Below are 23,196 nucleotides of genomic sequence, written 5' to 3' on the forward strand. Positions count from 1 at the left end.
TATGTGCTTAACCTGCTGTGCTACCACCTGGCTCCCTGTGTTCAAATTCTGGGCCCCAGCTCCAGTCAATTGGGGACTTTGCCAGGCTATTCATTGCATGTACCTCAGTGCTGCCACCTGCAGGTGGGTGTGGGCATCTTCATGGCACCTCTGTCTTCTAGTGTTTGCCCTTCTTCTGTAGCCAGTCAACAGCGTCAGGTTGAGCCTGATGTAAAGTTTCAAGACCTCCTTTGAATCTGGAGAGGTGGCAGTCATTGACTATGTGGGTCATAGTCTGTCTGTAGCCGCAGGGGCAGTTCGGGTCGTCTCTGGCTCCCCAGCGATGGAACATAGTGGCGCACCGGCCATGGCCTGTTCGATAGCGATTGAGGAGGGCCCAATCATAACGTGCTAGGTCAAAGCCGGGTTGACGCTTGCAGGGGTCTGTGATGAGGTGTTTGTTCTTTACCTCAGCTGACTGCCAACTCTGTTTCCAAGAGTCTGGAACAGAGAAGTTCAGTGTAGGCATAGGGGACCAGATTGGGTGATGAGATGTCAAGCGTTGGACAGGGTGGGCGAAGATATCCGCGTATATTGGCAGGTCTGGTCGAGCGTAGACGTGGGAAATGAACTTAGATGATGCCGCATCCCGACGAATATCTGGCGGGGCGATGTCACTAAGAACTGGCAGCCATGGAACCGGGGTGGAACGGATGGTTCCAGAAATGATCCTCATGGAGGAATATAATTTGGAATCGACCAAGTGGACCTGGGGGCTACGGAACCATACTGGGGCACAGTATTCTGCAGTGGAATAGCATAATGCCAGAGATGATGATCGTAGTGTGGAAGTGCTCGCGCCCCATGAGGAGCTGGCCAGTCTTGCAATGATGTTATTCCTCGCGCCCACCTTTGCTGCAGTTTTTATGAGATGTTCGTGAAATGACAGGGTGCGATCGAGAGTAACGCCAAGATAGACTGGCTGGGCTTCATGCCGGATTCTCATATTGTCAAGCTGCACATTAAGCTCACGCAAGGCCGAGGCATGGTGTAGATGGAAAACAGATGATACCGTTTTTTGCAGTGCTAGGGATTAGTCACCATTTTTTACAGTAATCAGATATCAGAGACATGTCTTTCGTGAGTGTTTCCTCAAGGATGTCAAACTTGGATGCCTGAGTTGCACAGCAGATGTCATCGGCGTAGATGAACTTCCTTGAAGAAGTTTCTGGAAGGTCATTGATGTAAATATTAAATAACGAAGGAGCCAGAACAGAGCCCTGGGGGAGGCCACTTGAAACAAGTCTCCATCTGCTAGACTTGTCACCCAGATGCACCCGGAATCTTCTGTTTTGGAGAAGAAACGATATAGTGTTGGCCACCCATGGAGGCAGGCATCTTGAGATCTTGACTAGGAGACCACGGTGCCAGACCGTGTCATAGGCTGCTGTGAGATCAACAAAGACAGCACCCGTCTTTAAATTCTTCTGTAATCCATTTTCTTTTTTTTCTTTTTTTTTTTTTTAACAATACAACCCCTACTATTTCATTCATCATTTTTCATGGACCTGTATTCTCCCCACCCACCCACCCACCCACCCCAGAGTCTTTTACTTTGGTGTAATACTCCAATTCCATTTCAGGTTCGACTTGTGTTTTCTTTTCTGGTCTTGTTTTTCAACTTCGGCCTGAGAGTGAGATCATCCCATATTCATCCTTCTGTTTCTGACTTATTTCACTCAACATGATTTTTTCAAGGTCCATCCAAGATCGGCTGAAAACGGTGAAGTCACCATTTTTTACAGCTGAGTAGTATTCCATTGTGTATATATACCACAACTTGCTCAGCCACTCATCTGTTGTTGGACACCTGGGTTGCTTCCAGGTTTTGGCTATTACAAATTGTGCCGCCAAGAACATATGTGTACACAGATCTTTTTGGATGGATGTGTTGGGTTCCTTAGGATATACCCCCAGGAGGGGAATTGCAGGGTCATAGGGTAGGTCCATTTCTAGCCTTCTGAGAGTTCTCCAGACTGTTCTCCACAGAGGTTGGACCAATTTACATTCCCACCAGCAGTGCAGGAGGGTTCCTTTGACCCCACACCCTCTCCAACATTTGCTGCTGTTACCTTTTCTGATGTATGACATTCTCACAGGAGTGAAGTGATATCTCATTGTTGTCTTGATTTGCATTTCTCTGACAATCAGAGACTTGGAGCATTTTTTCATGTGTTTCTCGGCCTTTTGGATCTCTTCTGTGGTGAATATTCTGTCCATGTCCTCCCCCCATTTTTGGATGGGGTTATTTGTTGTCTTGTTGTTGAGTCTGGCAAGCTCTTTATATATGTTGGTTATTAAACTCTTATCTGATGTATGGCATGTAAAGATCTTCTCCCATTCTGTGAGGGGTCTCTTGGTTTGGGTAGTGGTTTCTTTTGCTGTGAAGAAGCTTTTTAATTTGATGTAGTCCCATAGGTTTATACTTGCCTTAGTCTTCCTTGTAATTGGATTCGTTTCATTGAAGAAGTCTTTAAAATTTATGCGGAAAAAAGTTCTGCCAATATTTTCCTCTAAGTATCTGATAGTTTCTGGTCTAACATCCAAGTCCTTGATCCACTTGGAATTTACTTTTGTATTTGGTGAAATACAGTGATTCAGTTTCATTCTTCTGCATGTTTCAACCCATTGTTTCCAACACCATTTGTTGAAGAGACTCTGCTTCCCCCATATAATAGTCTGGGCCCCTTTGTCAAAGATTAGATGTCCATACGTGTGGGGCCTCATTTCTGGGCTCTCAATTCTATTCCACTGGTCAGTGTGTCTGTTCATGTTCCAGTACCAAGCAGTTTTGATGACAATGGCCCTATAATACAGTTTGAGATCTGGCAGTGTGATGCCTCCGGTTCTGTTCTTTTTTCTCAAGATTGTTTTGGCAATTCTAGGTCTTTTCTGGTTCCAGATAAACATTTGTAGCATTTTTTTCTATTCTTCTAAAAAATGTGCTTGGGATCTTGATGGGGATAGCATTAAATTTGTAGATGGCTCTGGGTAATATATTCATTTTGATGATGTTAATTCTTCCAACCCATGAACATGGAATATCTTTCCACTTCTTTGTGTCTTTTTCAATTTCTTTGAGTAGTGACTCATAATTTTCAGTATACAAGTCTTTCACTTCTTTGGTTAGGTTTACTCCTAGATATTTTATTGTTTTTGTTGCTATAGAAAAAGGAAATGATTTCTGGATTTCAATTTCTTCTAACTTAGCGTTTGCATAGAGGAATGCCACTGACTTTTGAATGTTAATTTTATAGCCTGACACCTTACTGTATTGCCTGATGATTTCCAAAAGCTTCTTGCTGGATTCCTTAGGTTTTTCCATGTATACTATCATGTCATCTGCAAATAAGGAGAGTTTGACTTCTTCTCTTCCAATCTGTATGCCTTTAATTCCTTGCTCCTGCCTGATTGCTATGGCAAGAACTTCCAACACTATGTTGAATAGTAATGGTAATAGTGGGCAGCCCTGTCTATTACCTGATCTGAGGGGAAATGCTTCCAGTTTTTCACCATTGAGTATGATGTTGGCTGTAGGTTTGCTATATATAGACTCCACTATCTTCAGGAATTTTCCATCTATTCCCATTTTTTGTAGTGTTTTGATCATAAAGGGATGTTGTATTTTGTCAAAGGCTTTCTCTGCATCTATTGATATGACCATGTGGTTTTTGGTCTTGCTTTTGTTGATGTGGTGGATCACATTGATTGATTTACGTATATTAAACCAACCTTGCATGCCTGGGATAAACCCCACTTGGTCATGATGAACAATCTTTTTGATATACTGCTGTATCTGGTTGGCTAGAATTTTGTTCAATATTTTCGCATCTATGTTCATCAGAGATATTGGTCTGTAGTTTTCTTTTTTGGTTGTGTCGCTGTCTGCTTTTGGTATCAGGGTGATGTTGGCTTCATAGAAGCTGGCAGGGAGTATTCCAGTGTCTTCAATCTTCTGGAAGACTTTTAAAAGTAGAGGTATTAGTTCTTCTTCTTTTTTTTTTTTTTAGTTCTTCTTTGAAAGTTTTGTAGAATTCATTTGTAAAACCATCTGGTCCAGGACTTTTATTTTTGGGAAGATTTTTGATAACTGTTTCAATTTCATTAGCTGTGATGGGCCTGTTCATGTTATCCACTTCCTCTTTACTTAGTTTTGGAAGTTGGTAGGTATCTAGGAAATCATTCATTTCTTCCAGGTTCTCTAGCTTGGTGGGATATAGTTGTTCATAGAAGCCTCGCATGATATGTTGAATTTCTGCAGTGTCTGTTGTGATATCTCCTCTTTCATTTACTATCCGATTTATTTGGGTCTTCTCCCTTTTTTGTTTTGTGAGTCTGGCTAAAGGTTTGTCGATTTTGTTTACTCTTTCGAAGAACCAACATTTACTTTCATTGATCTTTTGTATGGTTTTCCTATTCTCAATGTTATTTATTTCTGCCCTAACTTTAGTGATTTCTGTCCTTCTGGTTGCTTTAGGATTCCTTTGTTGTTCTTCATCTAGCTCTTTAAGATGTGCAATCAGGCTGTTTATTTGTGCCTTTTCTTGTTTCCTAATGTGTGCTTGTATGGCTATGAACTTCCCTCTTAGGACTGCTTTAGCTGTGTCCCAAATATTTTGATAGCTTGTGTCTTCATTTTCATTGAACTCTCGAAACATTTTGATTTCTTCCTTGATTTCCTCTTTGACCCAGAAGTTGTTAAGAAGTCTACTGTTGAGCTTCCACATTTTGGGACTGTTACTAATCTTATGTTGATTGTTAAGTGTTAGTTTCATTCCACTGTGGTCTGAGAAGATGCTTGGGATGATTTCAGTGCTCTTGAATTGGCTGATGCTGTCTTTGTGGCCTAACATATGGTCTATCCTTGAGAATGATCCATGTGGATATGAGTAAAATGTGTATTCCAGTTTCTTGGGATGAATGACTCTGAAAATGTCCAATAGTTCTAGTTTATCTATCTCTTCATTTAGCTCCCTTATGTCTTTACTGATTTTCTTCCTGGATGATCTGTCAAGTTGAGAGAGTGGGGTGTTGAAGTCCCCTACTATGATTGTGTTACTGTTAATATATTGCTGTAGCTCCTTCAGTAGAAGTTTGATGTATTTAGATGGCTTCTCATTGGGTGCATAGATATTAATAATTGTTAAGTCCTCTTGATTGACTGATCCTCTGAGCATTAAGTAGTGTCCATTCCTATCTTTTTTAATCTTATCTATTTTAAAGTCTATCATGTCAGATATGAGAATAGCTGTTCCTGCCCTTTTTTGTGGGCCATTGGCTTGTATGATAGTTTTCCATCCTTTAATTTTAAGTCTGTGTTTGTCTTGTTGAGTTAGGTGAGTTTCCTGTAGACAACATATTGTTGGATTGTGTTTTCTGATCCATCTTCCTACTCTGTGTCTTTTAATAGGTGAATTCAGGCCATTGACATTTATTGATATCAAAGATTGAAGATATTTTAACGCCATTCTTGTAGAGTTTTAGAGTGTTTTGATATATGTCCTATTTGTGGTGGTCTGGTTGTTTATAGGAGACCTTTCAGAACTTCTTTCAGGGCAGGCTTGGTGATGGTTGCTTCCTTCAACTGTTGCTTGTCTGAGAAGGTTTTGATGCTTCCATCTAGTCTGAATGACAGTCGAGCAGGATATAGTATTCTTGGCTGAAAGCCTTTCTCATTGAGCACTCGATAGATATCTTGTCATTCTCTTCTGGCCTGTAGTGTTTGTATGGAGAAGTCTGCTGCTAATCTTATGGGTTTTTCTTTGTAGGTGACTCTTTGTTTTTCTCTTGCAGCCTTGAGGATCCTTTCTTTATCCTTATTCCTTTCCAATCTAAGTATGACATGTCTTGGTTTCTTTAGGTCTGGGTTAATTCTGTTTGGGACCCTCTGGGCTTCTTGAATCTTTATGTCTTTGGTGTTGTCTAGACTAGAGAAATTTTCAGCTATTATGGCCTGGAGAATGCTTTCTTCCTCTCCTTCTCTTTCTTCCTCTGGTAAGCCAATAATGTGTATATTGTTTCTTTTGAAGTCATCCCATAGGACTCTGTTGTTGTTTTCAGCATCTCTTAATCTCTTTTTGAGATCTCTTACTTCTTTTTTAGTTGTCTCTAATTCATCCTCAATCTTGCTAATTCTGTTTTCAGCCTCATAGATTCTATTCTCTCTGCCCTCTACTGCTTTCTGGAGTTCATCTATTTTGTTGCCCTCCTCTGATACTGTTTTAGCTTGTTCAGCTAGTTGCCTTCTTAGCTCAGCGATTTCAGCTTTCAGCTCTCTAATAACCATGAGATAATTAGAATTTTCTTCCATTTTCTCATTTGTTGTTCCTGCATTTCTGATTACAATTTTTTCAAATTCTTTACTCACTCCTATTATTATTTCCTTAGCTAATGTTTGGATGTTGAACTCATTGTTTTGTGCTTCACCCTCTGGAGAACTTTTAGCTGCACTCTTGTCCTGGTTCGAGTCTCCAATATTTTTTCTTGTTGTTTTAACCATTTTATATATGTTAACAGTTTTTTCAATCCCTGAGTTGGAGCTCAGTGGTGTAAAAGCCTCTTTTTTTTTTCTTCCCTGTAGGCTATGGGAGCCTGAGGGCTTTTAAACTATCAATAGGCTTCTTAGCTTAATCACTGACTCCTGACCAAGAGATAAAGCAGGGTGTGGCAGAGATAATCTAGTGGTTATGCAAAGAGACTTTCACAGCCCCTCAGCTATGCCACCAAGGTATAGGTCTTCTCCTGAGTTTCCTGGTTAGATCTCTGTCCCCTGGTGTCCCTCCCTGTTGCTGCTCCAGATTCTGAGGGTAGTAGCAATGGAGACTCAGAGTTGCACTTAGTGAGTCTCTGGGGAGTCCTTTCCTCCCTTCAGCTGTCCCCTTGTTGTGGAGCAGACTGGAGGTGGTGTCTCCACTGATAAACTGTTGAACTGTTAGCAGCCACTTAATCTCTCCTTAGGCCCCTCTCTCCTCTCTGTCACCAGCCACACGTGTTTGTACTCACGGGTGATTTACTGGGTTCCTGTGGTCATTCTAGTCCTGTCTTGTTTCGGTCCGGGTGGTCTCCTTTGGTATTCCTAGTTGATCCGGGAGAGGAGAGAAGAGGAGAGAAAGCGATCTGCTGCTTGTAGCTCCTGGAATCCATTTTCAATGTAAGTTGCGAGGGCCAGGACTTGTTCACAGGTAGATCTTCCTGGGCAGAAACCAGCTTGGGCAGGTGATAGGAATTTCTCTGTAAGAGGAGAAATATGTGACAGAAGCAGCCTCTCAAGGAGTTTGTAACACACGGAGAGGAGAGAAATTGGTCTATAGCTGGTGGCCAGTGTTGGGTCTTTCTTTGGTTTCAAAACTGCTATTATCTTGGCACGACGCCAAATTTTGGGCATAGATTTGGATTCCAAGATGTGGGACAGGAATGAAGCGAGCCACTTCTTTGCCGCGGGGCCCAAGTTAAGAATGAGTTCTGGGGTGATGTTATCATAGCCAGCAGCTGTTCCCGGTTTAACCCTCTTCAAAGCGTCTTCCAGTTCAGACAGTGTAAAGGGAGAGAGTTTTGGAGATGGACAAGATAAACGGAAGTGGGATGACCACTCATGGGAAATTTCTCTTTTCCAGACTGGGTCGATCTTAGCACGTCCAACTTGAGTTAGGTGACTGGCCACTGAGTTTGGAGATACGGGAGGATGGGAGACGGGAGAGGGTTGGCTACCGGCACCCAGACTATGAAGAAGCTTCCAGGCCTTCCTACTTGAGTGGCACCTCTGTGGAAGTCACCAACACCACAGCCAGCCCCAGGTCTCGGCTGCTGCCAGTGATGTCCTTGTCATTGTTTCCACTGGCAAGCCTCTTGAAAGCTGGGTCAGAGGTCACTGAGTCCTGTTTGTGTCACCATTTTGACCACTCTGTTCATGGAGGGTGACTGACCTTCCCATAGTTCTCCCCCAAAGGCATGTGACAGTAAGACCTAGACAGATACCAACTGAAGAGGGTATCTAAGTTTTCACAGGCCTATCTCACCCTCACCATGGGGCTCTAACCAAAACTTTCTTTCTTTTTTTTATAATGAAAATTTTTTTTTTTAATTTTACTTATTTATTTTCCCTTTTGTTGCCCTTGTCTTTTTATTGTTGTTGTAGTTATTATTGTTGTTGTTATTGATATGGTTGTTATTGGATAGGACAGAGAGAAATGGAGAGAGGAGGGGAAGTCAGAGGGGGGAGAAAAAGACACCTGCAGACCTGCTTCACCGCCTGTGAAGCGACTCCCCTGCAGGTGGGGAGCCGGGGGCTGGAACCTGGATCCTTACGCCGGTCCTTGCGCCTTGCGCCACCTGTGCTTAACCCACTGCGCTACCGCCCGACTCCCCATATAATGAAAGTTTTTAATTTAATTTTTTATTTGTTTATTTTTTACCAGAGCACTACTCAGCTGGTGTGGTGTGGGGGGGGTTGAGAAGAACTTTCAATATAAATATATCCCATGCAATATTTGGGAGGACATACTTATGCTAAAAGTCCTTCTTTGTTTGTCTGAAATATAAATTTTTAAAGATTTATTTATTAGGACAGAGAGAAACTCAGGGGGGGAAGGGGAGACAAAGAGGGAAGAGAGCTACCTATAAACTTGCTTCATGGCTCCTGAAGTTTTCCCCCTGCAGGTGGGATCTAGGGACTTGACCCTGGGTTCTTGTGCATGGCAATGTGTATATTCTACCGAGGGTGCCACCACCTGCCCCCCAGGATTATTTATTTTTCTGAGGGAGATACCAGAGCACTTGTCAGCTGTGACATATGGTGGTGCTGGGTATTGAACGTGGCACCTCTGGGGCCTCAAGCATTCAAAGTCTGTACCCCAGCTGAGCTATCGCCTGGTCCTCCCCCTTTTTTTTGTTTAATATTTACTTATTTATTTATTTATTTATTCCCTTTTGTTGCCCTTGTTGTTTTATTGTTGTAGTTTTTATTGTTGTTATTGATGTCGTTGTTGGATAGGACAGAGAGAAATGGAGAGAGGAGGGGCAGACAGAGAGGGGGAGAGAAAGATAGACACCTGCAGACCTGTTTCACTGCCTGTGATGTGACTCCCCTGCAGGTGGGGAGCCAGGGGCTCAAACTGGGATCCTTACGCTGGTCCTTGTGCTTTGTACCACCTGTGCTTAACATTAACCGCTACACTACTGCCCGACCCCCCGTCCTCCCTTTTTAAGAACTGACTTGCTGACTTGATTTACAGCCACCAGGGCTATCACTGGGCCTCTGTGCCTGCACCACTCCTCCACTCTGATAGACACTTTTATTTATTTAAAAATTTAAGATAGAAGATGAGGGACAAAGAAATGTGAGGAGGGAAAGAGATACAGGAGAGACAGCAGAGAGATATTATGGTACTGGTCCTCTGCTCTTGAAGCTTCCCTTGGGCAGATGCTCCCATGTTGTGAATGGGGGCTCAGCCCCCGGTCTTTGGGCATGATAGATTGTTTGCTCTACTGGATGAGCTGTCTCCTCACCTCCCTCCCCTTTAAAACTTGATTTAAAAAAGATTCATTTGGGAGGTGGGTGGTGGCACACCAGGTTAAGTAGTATGAAGCTCAAGGACCCATGCAAGGATCCCAGTTCCAGTCCCCAGCTCCCCACCTGCACCTTTACAAGCGGTGAAGCAGGTCTGCAGGTGTCTCACTGTTTCCCTTTCTAACCTCCCCGCCCACTCTTAATTTCTCTCTATCCTATCCAATAAAATGAAAAAAATTCATTTATTGGGGTCCATAGTGGTTCACCTAGTAGAACACATATGTTAGCATGCATGACAATTCAGGCTCAAGCCCCAGGCCCCAGCTGCAGTTGGGGAAGCTTCATAAGTAAGTAGTGGAGCAGTTCTGTAGGTGTCTCTCCTTTTCTCTGTCTCTGTCTCCCTCTGCCCCATTCTCTCATTTAAAAAAAAAAAAGAAAGGAAAAAACAGGAGGGGCCAGGTGGCTTTGCATTCAGTAAGACAGACATGCTACCATGTGCAAGGATCTAGGTTCAAGCCCTTGGTTCCCACCTATAGGGGGAAAGCTTCACAAGCAGTGAAGCAGTGTTGCAGGTGTCTCTCTTTCCTCTCTCCATCTGTATCTCCCACTTCCTTCTTGATTTATCTCTATTTTTATCAAATAAATAAAATAAGGTATTTTTTTTTAAAAAAAAGAAGGGCTGGGAGGTGGCACACTGGGTTAAAAGTACATAGTATGAAGCTCAAAGACCCACACACAAGGATCCTGGTTCAAGCCCCCAGCTCCCTACCTGCAGGTGGGTAGCTTCACAAACGGTGTAGCAAGTCTACTGGTGTCTTTCTTTCTCTTTCTTCCCCTCCCCTCTCAATTTCTCTCTGTCCTATCCAATAAAATGGGGGAAAAAATGGGAAGAGGAAGTACAGCTATGACAGAGTAAGGCTTCTGTATTTCACTGACTAAATTAGTATAAATCTGAAGTCTATTCTAGTAAATTAAGGTGTGTATGGTAAAAACTAGAACAACAACAATGCAAAAGAAAGCAGTAAGGGAGGATAGAGGAATAAAGATGAGAGAAAGAAAAGTAAATTGGCAGACATGAATCCTCTCTCTTCCCCTCTCAGTTTCTTTCTGTCCTATCCAAAAATAAACAATAAATAAATAAATAGCCACAGGAGCAGTGGATTTGTAGAGAAGGCACTGAACCCCAGTGATAACTCTGGAGGCAAAAAAAAAAAAAGGGAACAAAAAAGAGGGGAAAAAATAGCTGCTAGGAATGATGGTGGAGTCATACAGGCAATAAGCCCCAGTGATAACCCTGGTGGCAAAAAAATAAATACTTTTTTCCCTCGCCTCCAGGGTTATTGCTGGGCTCAGTGCCGGCACCATGAATCCACTGCTCCTGGAGGCCATTTCCCCCCTTTTTGTTGCCCTTGTTGTTGTAGCCTTGTTGTGGTTATTGTTAGATAGGACAAAGAGAAATGGAGAGAGGAGGGGAAGACAGAGAGGGGGAGAGAAAGACAGACACCTGCAGACCTGCTTCACTGCCTGTGAAGCGACTCCCCTGCAGGTGGGGAACTGAAGGCTCAAACCAGGATCCTTATGCGGGTCCTTGTGTTTTGTGCCACCTGCGCTTAACCCGCTGCGCCACCGCCCGACCCCTAAATAAATACTTTATTAATGAATCGAAGAGAGAATGATACAGAGCATCACTCTAGTGTAAGGGGCGTTGGGGGTGGCGCCTGATACCTCACTCTCGAAGATCCTGCCCCCCACAGCCATGCTGCTTCAGAGCCTTTCTGTAAAGGACCAGGTTGTGTTATGTTTATGGTTTGAAGACCACACAGTCTCAACAGGGAGGGGCTGTGACTGCCCCAAAGTGACACAGACAGTGAGTAACAAGAAGCTTTGCTCCATGAGAAAGAGAATTTCTGGCGTTTTTTGGGGGTGCCGCCATGCCTGGGGGTCTGGGGTTCAGCTAGGAGCAAGTCTTGTCCTACCAGCCTTTATTCCTTACAGCTGCTGGGGAGACCTGCATCCGTGTGCACCAGGGCACCTTCACTTGGACCCAAGACAGCCCTCCCTGCTTGCACAGGTAAGAACAGGTTTCCTGCTCACTTAGCTTCCAGTGTTGAAGGCCTGGACTATGAATCTGTTTTGGTGGTGCAAGAGCTCCTGGGGATGGGAAACAGGGTACCTGAGCCCCCCAGTCAGGAAGGAGAGACTCCGCTGTCCCCCAGGTTGATCGGCCAGATGAGGATATGTAGGATGGAGGAAGGAAGGGAAGAAGGAGACAAAGAAAAACAATGGAAAAAAGGGATGAAAGAATGAGAAGGAAAAAAAGAAAGGATAGAGGTGGGAAAAGGAAGGAGGGAAGAGAAGAAAAAGGCAGAAGGAAAGAAGAAAAAGAAAGGAAGCTGGGGCCAGCTGGCAATGCCTCCAGCAAAGTGTGCACATTACCATGTACAAGGACCTGGGTTCAAGCCCCTGGTCCCCCCTGCAGGAGGGAAGCTTTGTGAGTGGTGAAAGAGTGCTTCAGGTGTGTCTCTTTCACTCTCCCTCTGTAATTTCTCATTTACTTTCAATTTCTGTCTCTATAAAAAAAGAGGGAGTCAGGCACAGCGGGTTAAGTGGCACCATGAGCAAGGGCCGGTTCAAGGATCCGAGTTTGAGCCCCCGGCTCCCCACCTGCAGGGGAGTCGCTTCACAGGCGGTGAAGCAGGTCTGCAGGTGTCTGTCTTTCTCTCCCCCCTCTCTGTCTTCCCCTCCTCTCTCCATTTCTCTCTGTCCTTATCCAACAACAATGACATCAATAACAACAACAATAATAAGTATAACAACAATAAAAAACAACAAGGGCAACAAAAGGGGAAATAAATATAAAAAAGAAAAAAAAGGGGGTTAGGCAGTAGCGCACCAGGTTAGGCACACATGGCGCAAAGTGCAAGGATCAGCTTAAGGATCCTGGTTCGAGCCCCCGGCTCTCCACTTGCAGGGGGGTCATTTCACAAGTAGTGATTCTCTCTTTTGCTCCCCCACTCTGTCTTCCCCTCCTCTCTGGATTTCTCTCTGCCCTATCCAACAACAATGACAGCAGTAACAACAACAGTAATGCTAAGAACAAAAACAATGCTAAACGACAAGGGTAACAAAAGGGAAAAAATAGTTTCCAGGAGCAGTGTATTTGTAGTGCAGGCACTGAGCCCCAGTGATAACCCTGGGGACAAAAAAAAAAAAAAAAGAAAGAAAAGAAAAAAATGGGGAGCAGGTAGTGGTACAGTTGGTTGAAGCCACACATTACAGTGTGCAAGAACTGGGGCTCAAGCCCCTGGTTCCTTTCTGTAGGGAGGAAACTTCATAAATGATAAAGCAGCACTGCAGGTGTCTCTGTCTCTCCCTTACCCTTTGATTTATCTCTGTCTCTATCCAATGCTGCGCTAGCTTCGCCAGAGAGAGAGAGACAAGGAATTCGTGGTGGCATGGTAATACAATCAATTCTTTATTGATGTGGATGCCCCAAGTCGGGTTCAAGCACAGCGGGTTTAGGCCATGTGGAGCTAGCAAAATGGCCACCTCCCACTATACACGCCAGCCCTTCTCCAGGTCTTCTCCAGGTCAGGACGCAGAAGAGAAAGAGAGCAAAACCAGAACAGCAACAGGCTTTATAGGGTAAAAACCGGAAATGGTGAGGAAAGGGGGTGGAGAGAGGCAAAAGGCATGCTGGGAAGGTGGAGGCAACCTTAGCAACTGTTGTGATGGTTTTAACTGAATTAGCAATACCCTGAGGGGATAACGTGGTGGGAATCTTTCAGGCAAAACAATGATTATGTAAATGGACCATAGTGTCAGCAGTGGAGCATGGAGGGGGGGCAATCCAAAATAAAAATAAATAATAAAAAAAGAAAGTAAAATAAATTGACCACTTGGAGCAGTGGATTTGTTGTACAGGCACTAAGCCTCAGTAATAACTTTGACGGCAATAAAAGACAGAAGAAAGGGAGGAGGGAGGGAAGGAGACCGCAAGATAGCTCACTTGGTAGAAGACACTTTCTCATGCATGAGACCCTGGTTTTGAGCCCCCCGCCACCATATGAGAGGACCTGCACTAGAGGAAGCTTCATGAATCGTGGAGCAGTGCTATGCTATTTTTCCTCTTTCGATTCCTCTCCTTCCCACCACCTCTCTCTCTCTGTCTCTCAATAATTGAAGAAAAAAAAAGATTGCCAGAGCAGTGGAACTTCGTAGGTGCAAATGTCCCATTGGGCAAAAGAAAAAAAAAAAAGAAAGAAAAAAGAAGGAAAGAAAAATAAACAACAGAAAGAAGGAAGGAAAGAATAAGAAAGCAAGGAAAGTGGGAGATAGGAAAGGGCTGCTTCATGTGTTCCTTACTGACCCCTTGCATCACTCTTGTGTTTGGGGTTCACTGCTCTGCTCTGCAGAGCTGTGCCCTGACCAGTTGTCCCCTACTGTGTTGCAGGATCAACCTTTCAGTGCCCCAGGGCTGTCTGCTTGCCATCGTGGGTCCAGTGGGGGCAGGGAAATCCTCCCTGCTGTCGGCCCTCCTGGGGGAGTTGTCCAAGCTGGAGGGGTCCGTGAGCATCAGGGTGAGGTTGTCTGTGAAAACAGCCCCCTCCTCCACACACACAAAGCTTCCCTGGTTCCTTACAGTAGGCTCTTCCATTCAGAGTCTCCCTACCCCCCAAAGGAAGAAAAGACCCCCCACTTCCCCTACTCCTTCCAAACTGCTCCCTCCTCCCTGGTCTCTGTTGCTCTTAGTGGCCAAAGGCAGGTGTGTTTGCAGGGTTCTGTGGCCTATGTGCCCCAGGAGGCCTGGGTGCAGAACTCGAGCTTGGTGGAGAACGTGTGCTTCAGGCAGCAGCTGGAGCCGCAGTGGCTGGAGAAGGTGCTGGAGGCTTGTGCCCTGGGGCCGGACGTGAGCAACTTCCCTGAGGGCATCTACACACAAGTTGGGGAGCAGGTGAGGATCACGGGGCTTTCTTGGGAGTGGGAGACTTGGCAACAGAGGGCAACTGCTGCCCAGGCCTGTGGTGAGAAAGACAGGGAGAGATAGAAAGGGGACAGGAAAGAGACAGAAAAAGGAGTTGGCTCAGCATATAGTAAGTGCTTAATAAATAGTTATTAGGAAGTGGAAGGCCGTGGTAGAGTACATGCCTCATGTATATGAACTCAGGGCTTGCTTGATTCTCAGCACCAGAAAAGAAAGAGGCAAGGGAGGGAAGGAAGGAAGGAAGGAAGGAAGGAAGGAAGGAAGGAAGGAAGGAAGGAAGGGAGAGAGGGAGAGAGAGAGAGAGAGAAAGAAAGTGATCAGGGACAGAAGGGAGAAAAAGGAGGAAGAAAAAAAATGGGGCCAGGAGGTGGTGCACCTGGTTGAGTGCACATGTTGTAATGCTCAAGGACCTGGGTTTGAGTTCCTGATACCCACCTGCAGGGGGAAAGCTTTGCAATTGGTGAAGCAGTACTGCAGGTGTCTCTCTGTCTCTTTCCCTATCTCCCTCTTCCTCTCAATTTCTTGCTGTCTCTATCCAATAATAAAAAAAAAAAAAAGAAAGAAAAAAAGGAGGGAGGAAGGAAAGAAAGAGGGCCAGGAGCTAGCTCACCTGGTAGTACACGCTCCCGGCCATGCACAGAGCCTGGGTTCAAGCTTCAGTACCTCACGGGAGAGCCACAGCATGGGGGTGGGGGGGGCGGTGCTCCAGTGCTGTGTGTCTTCTTCCTTTCACTCCATATACCTGAAATAAAAAGAATTAAAAAGTCAACCCAGGAATGGTGAAATGGTATATGCATAAAACCTTGGCACTGAAGAAAAAAAATAAATAAGGAAATAGAGACGGCGAGAGACAGGAATTGATAAGGAAGGATTGAACCTGGGCTCCAGCCCTCCCTGCCTTTCTGGGTGGCACTGGGTAAATCAGCTCTGCTCTCTGGGCCTCATCCAGGGGGTTGGGTGGAGACAGGCCTGAGAACAAGCTGAGAATGGGAGTACCGGCACCACACCACAGCCCCAGCTGAGCAGGGCTCTGGTCACATACTCTCTCCCACCACAACAACAAAAAACTGGTGGTGGTGCTAGAGGTCAGGCACGGTGGCTGTCCCTCTGCTAAGCAGCCGTGGCCATCATAAGAACCCCCCCCCCCCTTGCTCCTCAGGGCATGAGTCTCTCTGGAGGCCAGAAGCAGCGGCTGAGCCTGGCCCGGGCTGTGTACCGTAAGGCTGCCGTGTACCTGTTAGACCAGCCCCTGGCAGCCCTGGATGCCCATGTCAGCCAGCAAGTCTTCAGCCAGGTCATCGGGCCTGGAGGGCTGCTCCAGGGGACGGTGAGTCTGGGCAAAGGTGGTGTGTGTGTGTGTGTGTGTGTGTGTGTGTGTGTGTGTGTGTGTGTGTGTTGGGGGGGGGCGGGTGTGAGGGGCACAAGGTAAAGGTGCATAAAGACCTCTGTCATAGTGCTCCCCCAAGTCTGTCTCACCACCACCACTGTTCCTGAATCCCACTTTCCTCGTTGTCACAGTCAGCTTTTGCTGTGACCATGCTATGTAACAAATAGAACCCCCCCATGCTAATCTTAGCAGCTGATAACAGTGAATGTGATGGAGAACCACGTCCAGGTGCTACAGAAAGCCACTCTGTCACACCAGCTGTTGCATGACAGGAAATCTGCTTTATTGCCACTCAAACCCACAGCCAGAGGTAGGAGTCTGTTAACTCAAATCTATCCTCTTCTTCGAGGGCTGTTGCCCTGGCATACAGGTGGAAGTGAGGGGAAGAGGGAGAGTCAGAAGCTAGATTTGGGGGCAGTCATGGAGGGGTCAGAGGCCCGCAAGTCTTCCTGCCTCCAGGATGAAGAATCCTTGAACTTCCTTCTAGAACAAAGTCCATAATGGGTCCTGAGTAGACTCTATTGTTTCAGGAGAGAAAGCAGGATTTGTGGGGCTTTAGCTTATTAACTACTGGAATAAAATAAGACCAATTTATCCATCTCTGGCCATCCTATCCCCAAGGGCCAAACTGGTCAGCCCAAGCCAGGCATCTTGGGAAAGCCGGCTCATGCGGGCTGGCGTTGGGCTCCTGCGGGCTGGCGTTGGGCAGAAACCACAGAGTGTCCAGAGATAAATGTTCCAGAAACAGCAAAACAGTCTTGTGAAGAAAGGGCAGACGCCTTTGGAGATCTCTTCACAAGCAGAAGAGAAGGCCATAGTGCATAGGTAGCCAAATTGTCTTCACTTATCTGAGAGATGCACAGGTCAGGTCCCACGTTGTAGGCGCCATATGTTGTTTTATCCGGACTGGCTTCACGGGCGGGTAACAGAGACGACCAGAGACACACGGCTGGGCTGAGAACGCAGTTTAATCTTTATTCACGAACGGGCAAAATCACCACACCATGTGCTTCCCCCATCATTCTCCCTCTTCCGCTTCTGCTGGGACTCTGCCCGTCCTTAGCATAGGGGGCGGGGAGAAAGTGGGGCAGGAAACTAGCAAGGGGCAAACCAATTCTTCTCAGAGGTCGGGGGGAAGGGAACATACCAACATGATTCAATAGCACTGATTTCTTTTTCTTTTTAAATTTTTATTTACTTAGGTATTTATTATAAAGAAATGGAGGGGGGCCGGGCAGTAGAGCAGCAGGTCCCGGTTTGAGTCCCCGGATCCCCACCTGCAGGGAGGTCGCTTCACAAGCGGTGAAGCAGGTCTGCAGGTATCTGTTTTTCTCTCCCCCTCTATCTTCCCCTCCTCTCTGCATTTCTCTCTGTCCTATCAAACAGCAATGACAGCAATAACAACAACAACCAACAAGAGTAACAAAAGAAAAAATAGCCTCCAGGAGCAGTGGATTCATAGTGCAGGCACTGAGCTCCAGCAATAACCCTGGGGGCAGGAGAAGAAAGAAAGGAGAAAAGAGACACCTGCAGCATTGCCTCATTACTTCTTTTATTATTATTATTATTATTATTATTATTATCATTTTGATTTATTTATTTATTGGATAGAGACAGCCAGAAATTGAGAGGGTATGGGAGATAGAGAGGGAAAGAGAAAGAGACACCTGTAGTCCTGCTTCACCACTCGTGAAGCTTTTCCCCTGCAGGTGGGGGTTGGGGGATGGAACCTAGGTCCTTGTGCACTGTAGCATGTGCGCTCAACCAGGTGCGCTACCACCTGGCCCCACCTCACTACTTCTGAAGCTTCCCCCAAGCGGGTGGGGGCCAGAGGTTTGAACCAGGTTCCTTGAGCATTATAATTGTAACATGTATGCTCAACAAGGTGCACCACTGCCTGGTCCTGTGATTTTTTTTTTTTTTTCCTCCAGGATTATTGCTGGGCTCGGTGCCTGCAGCATGAATCCACCGCTCCTCGAGGCCATTTTTTTCCCCTTTTGTTGCCCTTGTTGTTGTAGCCTCATTGTGGTTATTATTATTACCGTTGTTGATGTTGTTCGTTGTTGGATAGGACAGAGAGAAATGGAGAGAGGAGGGGAAGACAGAGGGGGAGAGAAAGCTAGACACTTGCAGACCTGCTTCACCACCTGTGAAGCGACTCCCCTGCAGGTGGGGAGCCGGGGGCTTGAATCGGGATCCTTACACCGGTCCTGTGCTTTGCACCAAGTGCGCTCAACCTACTGAGCCACCGCCCGACCCCTGATTTTTTTTTTTAATGGGTCTTGATTAGTCTCCTCAAGCTCTTCCTCAAGTCATTGACCAGGATGTTGACAGAGGTCAAAGAGGCTTCTCTCTTTCTCTGCTGGAACCTGCAGTTTCCTAGAAAGAGGGCAGGAACACAGGAAAAAGTGTTTTACTCTGAGCCCTGGGACCCTGCCTGTCCCTCCTATGGCTCTGAAAGCACAATATAACTCCTGCTTCTGCCCATGCAGACTCGGATCCTGGTGACCCACGCACTCCACATCCTCCCCCAGGCTGACTGGATCGTGGTGCTGGAAGACGGGGCCATTGCAGAAATGGGCTCCTACCAGGAGCTCCTGCATAGGAAGGGGGCCCTGGTGGACCTTCTGGATCGAGCCAGACAGCCAGGAGGGAGAGGTGAAGGAGGTACGGCTGGGATTTTTGGGTTCTCTCTGCCAGTCTTTCTGTCCTCCTGTTTCCCCCTCTCTCTCAATTTCTCTGTCCTATCCAACAATAACAGCTATAAAAACCTTAATAACAACCACAATGAGGGCAACAACAAGGACAACAAAATGGGAAAAATGGCCTCCAGAAGCAATGGATTCGTAGTGCTGGCACCGAGCCCCAGCGATAATATAATCCTGGAGGCAATATATATATATATAGGATAGGACAGAGAGAAATTCAGAGAGGAGGGGAAGACAGAGAGGGAGAGAGACAGATAGACACCTGCAGATCTGCTTCACTACTTGTGAAGTGACTGCCCGCAGGTGGGGAGCTAGGGGCTTGAACTGGGATCCTTGCATGGGTCCTTTTGCTTCATATTATGTGCACTTAATGCGGTGTGCTACCACCTGGCCCTAAAAAAAGGTTTTCATGACTGAGTCTCTGAGGCTGTAAGGCCCCAGGTTCAATACCCAGCATCACCATCAGCCAGAGCTGAGCAGGGCTCTAGGAAAAAAAGGGAGAAAGAAACAAAGAGGAAGAAAGAAAGAAGAAAGAGAAAAAGAAAGAAAAGGGAAGAAAAGACATGAGAGTGAAGAGTGGGGTATTGCACTAAAGCAAAAGGTTCAGGGGAAGGAGGGCAGGAGCTTGATGGTGGAAAAGGACCTAAGCTGTGGGTGAGAGTGACTTGCAGACACCTATCATGGGGAGATGGCAAATTTACCCACGTGTTAACAATTGCACTCTAAGCCATAACCAACCCCCCAATAATAAAATGATGAAAGAAAGAAAAAGAGTCCTTAGAGAGTAGTGGAATCATAGATATAGTTACAGTAAAATTTTTTGGGTATCACAAGGAAAGCAGTAAAGCAATAATAAATTCTGTGTAGTGTCTGGAGAACTGAAAGCTCATGGCATGCTTGCCAGGACTTCTAAGGAAGCAGAGAAGACAATAATAAAGGCTGGATTTGAAACAGGGACACTTGGGAAGTGAGGTCACTGACCCCAGCGCACCCAGTGAGTGATCTGGATGGAACAGCTCGAGGCCCCTCACAGACATTCATTCACGTACTCATCACAGTAGCTTCAGTGATGTTAGCACTATACTTGCCTCCATCTGACAAATGAGAAAACTGATGCAAGGAATTTCGAATTTTTTTTTTAAGCTTTTTTATTTTATTTTATTTTTAATATTTATTTATTATTTATTTTCCCTTTTGTTGCCCTTGTTGTTTTTTATTGTTGTAGTTATTATTGCTGTTGTTGTTGTCATCATTCTTGGATAGGACAAAGAGAAATGGAGAGAGGAGGGGAAAACAGAGAGGGGGAGAGAAAGATAGACACCTACAGACCTGCTTCACCGCTTGTGAAGCAACTCCCCTGCAGGTGGGGACCAGGGGGTTCAAACCCAGATATTTAGGCCGGTCCTTGTGCTTCACGCCATGTGCGCTTAACCCACTGCACTACCGCCCGACTCCTGAAATTTCGAACCTTTATGGTTTCGAATGGCAGTGCTGGGATTCAGACCTGAGTACTTGACTTTGGAGCAGGCGGTGTTTAATCACTGACCTGGGTGCTGCCCCTCTGCCACAAAGCCAGACCCACAGCCAAGTCTCTTCGGGGCTGGGCCTGCCTCTTCTGAAAACATCTTTTTTTTTTTTTTAAGATTTTATTTATTTATGGGTGGAGGTAGATAGCATAATGGTTATGCAAAAAGACTCTCATGCCTGAGGTTCCAAAGTCCCAGGTTCAATCCCCATACCACCATAAGCCAGAGCTGAGTAGTGCTTTAGTTAAAAAAGAAAAAAAAAATTATTTATTTACTAATGAAAAAAGTTGCAGGAGAGAGAGAGAGAAAGAACTAGATATCATTCTGGCACATGTGCTGCTGGAGATTGAATTAGGGACCTCATGCTTGAGAGTCCAATGCTTTATCCACTGTGCCACCTTCTAGACCACAAAAACATCTTTAACTGTTCTCCCTGCTAACAGCCCTGAGTGTTGGTGCTCCATGTCACAGTCCCCAAGCTTAGAATGCAGCCCGCCCTCTCTGGGAACAGTCAGGGTTGGGAGTACTTCCTGGGGAACCCCATGCCTGGCATGGGTGGGTGTTTGCTGGAAAGGAACACTCTAGGCTCAAAGAACTGCATTGTGCAAAGTTCTCAGGGGACCCTGGGGCAGTTTGGCTTTGTGTTTACTCCCTGACTTTTCTGATTCTGAGTTCATTTTAGGTGAGTGAGTGAGTGAGTGAAGAGGCCAGGGAGGACCAAGAGAGTTTAGAAGAACCAAGGATTCGGCTGCTCTGACAGTTGGGGCTGCACAGCCAGTGGGTGTCAAAGCCGGCATCTGGACCCTGAGGTTCTGTCCCACCATGTGATAGGACCCCCTTGGCCTTACAGAAAAAGAACCTATGACTGGAGCTGAGGGTGCCAGGGTTTCCGCTGGAGATGGGGAGCCCATGTGTGGGCCAGAGGGGTAAGTTCACTGACACTGGATATGGGGAGGGCATGGGGCAGAGGGCTTGGTGTCACCCTTACACCTTGCAGGTAGGGTGAGGGTTAGCCAGTGCAGCTGAACTGAGCACCTTACTCAGCTACTGGATAAGTCACCCCAAACTGATAACCCAAGTCCCCAAGAGGTGGGGTGGCAGGGTCTCGAACCCGGGTCCTTGCATGTAGCACTATGTGTGCTTAACTGGGTGCACCACTGCCTGGCCCCGTTTCTGTATTCTAACTGAAGAAAAAAAAAAAAAAACTCAGCTCAGAGCAGTAAAACTCTGGCAACAACAACAAAAATGAGAAGTTTTCGGCATCTAAATTGTACCAGCTTGGCATTTCTGCCAAACTGGACCAACAAATACAAAGCAAGGACAAAGCAACTGCAGCAGAGCTTCAGTCAAAATGAAAACTCTCAAACCAAAAGCCAGAGAAGTTAATTCGGACAATATCTTAATTCTCCAAAGAAGTCTATCAAATAAGTTAATTCTGTGGAGTGGCCTTGACAGGACACACTTGCTCCACCCTGGGCTACTAGATGGCATTTAGCTGGGTGTCACAGGGGGAGGATGGGAACATGGTGCTTTGTTGGTGCTCAGATAGTAATTGAGGGAATGAATAGACTATGTCTCCTCAAACTCAGTGAAGCTTAGGGACTCTTCCCCCACCCCTTCAGGGAGAAAGACACTAACCTATCTTCATTTTCTCTGGTAGGTACATGAAGTTAGTTACCAACAAGGACAGCAGCACTTCAGAGACCCAGACCAGGGCTCGTGGAGGCAACACCAAGAAGGCAGGACAACCAACATCAGGGGACAGCGTGCGCTATGGCCGGGTAACTTGTCAAGCTGCTCTGTGTGGTCACTGCTGTGTCCCCTCGGGACACAGCTCAAGACCTCCAGGAGATGCAGGCGGGGGGCTTACCTTTACTGAACACCTACTATGTGCCAGGGAAGGTTCTAGACACTTCCTATTTCTTGATGCTCACAATCACACTGACAGGTAATAATGTTAACTCCATTCTGGAGATGAAGACTCTGAGGTCTTAGTGAGGGCACAGACTTATTTGTCTTCTCATACCCAAGAGGTGACCAACTTGGGACTCAAATCTAGGGTCATTCAAATATGAAGCTTGTAGTATTTCTCTTACCCACTTAATCAGTTCCTGCCTACCCACCTATCTATCACTGATCCATCAATTCACCCACCAATCCATCTGTTTACCCATACATATACCAATTTATCTATCCATCCATTTACTCATCCATCCCTCTCACCCACTCATTTTTATTTTATTTTATTTTCTATTTTAACAGAGTACTGTTCAGCTCTGGTTTATGATGGTGTGGGGGATTGAACCTGGGATTCTGGAGCATTAGGCACGAGAGAGTCTGCATAACCATTATGCTACCTCCTCCTCTCTCTCCCACCCATTCATCATCCATCTGCTTATCCACCCACCTGTCTATACATCTGTCCACTCACTTGTCTACCTATCTGCCTAATTCTTCCACCATCCCCCCCCACACTGATCTATTCACCAACCTACCTACAGACTTACTTACTTACTCAGTCATCTACTCATCTACTTATTAATTCCCCCATTCATCCCATCACCCATCACCCATTTGTTCTTTTTTAAAATATTTATTTATTTTCCCTTTTGTTGCCCTTGTTGCTTTTTTATTGTTGTTGTAGTTGTTGTTGTTGATATCTTCATTGTTACATAGGACAGAGAGAAATGGAGAGAGGAGGGGAAGACCGGGCGGGGGGGGAGAAAGAGAAACACCTGCAGACCTGCTTTACCACGTGTGAAGCGACTCCCCTGCAGGTGGGGAGCCGGGGGCTCAAACTGAGATCCTTACGCCGGTTCTTGCACTTCACGCCACATGTACTTACACTCATTTATTCTAACTAATCTAGTCACTCACCCAGAAAGTATTTATACCCACACCCGCCATGTACAGGTCAAAGTTTCTGTCTGGATGGGTAGTTGCCTCTAGTGATGGTAAGGAGAAAGTCATTAATTGGACTAGAGAGTCAAGTAGGGCCAGGCCATGGTACATGCTCTAGAGAAAATAGTGAGGGGCAGTGAGAGGGA

The 23,196-nt window shown here is 45.9% G+C and overlaps 1 protein-coding gene across 14 annotated transcripts in view; it reads left to right on the forward strand.

Annotated features, from left to right (window-relative positions):
* ABCC6 (ATP binding cassette subfamily C member 6) overlaps nucleotides 1–23,196 on the forward strand; it is an 87,348-nt gene that overhangs the window by 36,646 nt on the left and 27,506 nt on the right. For all 14 annotated transcript variants that reach the window (XM_060172894.1, XM_060172896.1, XM_060172903.1 and 11 more), the window contains 7 exons: nucleotides 11,540–11,615; nucleotides 13,998–14,124; nucleotides 14,322–14,498; nucleotides 15,688–15,855; nucleotides 18,408–18,582; nucleotides 21,000–21,075; nucleotides 21,810–21,930. In XM_060172894.1, the coding sequence (XP_060028877.1) occupies nucleotides 11,540–11,615; nucleotides 13,998–14,124; nucleotides 14,322–14,498; nucleotides 15,688–15,855; nucleotides 18,408–18,582; nucleotides 21,000–21,075; nucleotides 21,810–21,930 (920 nt within the window). The remainder of the gene's footprint in view (nucleotides 1–11,539; nucleotides 11,616–13,997; nucleotides 14,125–14,321; nucleotides 14,499–15,687; nucleotides 15,856–18,407; nucleotides 18,583–20,999; nucleotides 21,076–21,809; nucleotides 21,931–23,196) is intronic.

This window comes from Erinaceus europaeus, chromosome 15 (genome assembly GCF_950295315.1).
Source record: "Erinaceus europaeus chromosome 15, mEriEur2.1, whole genome shotgun sequence".
NCBI lineage: Eukaryota > Metazoa > Chordata > Mammalia > Eulipotyphla > Erinaceidae > Erinaceus > Erinaceus europaeus.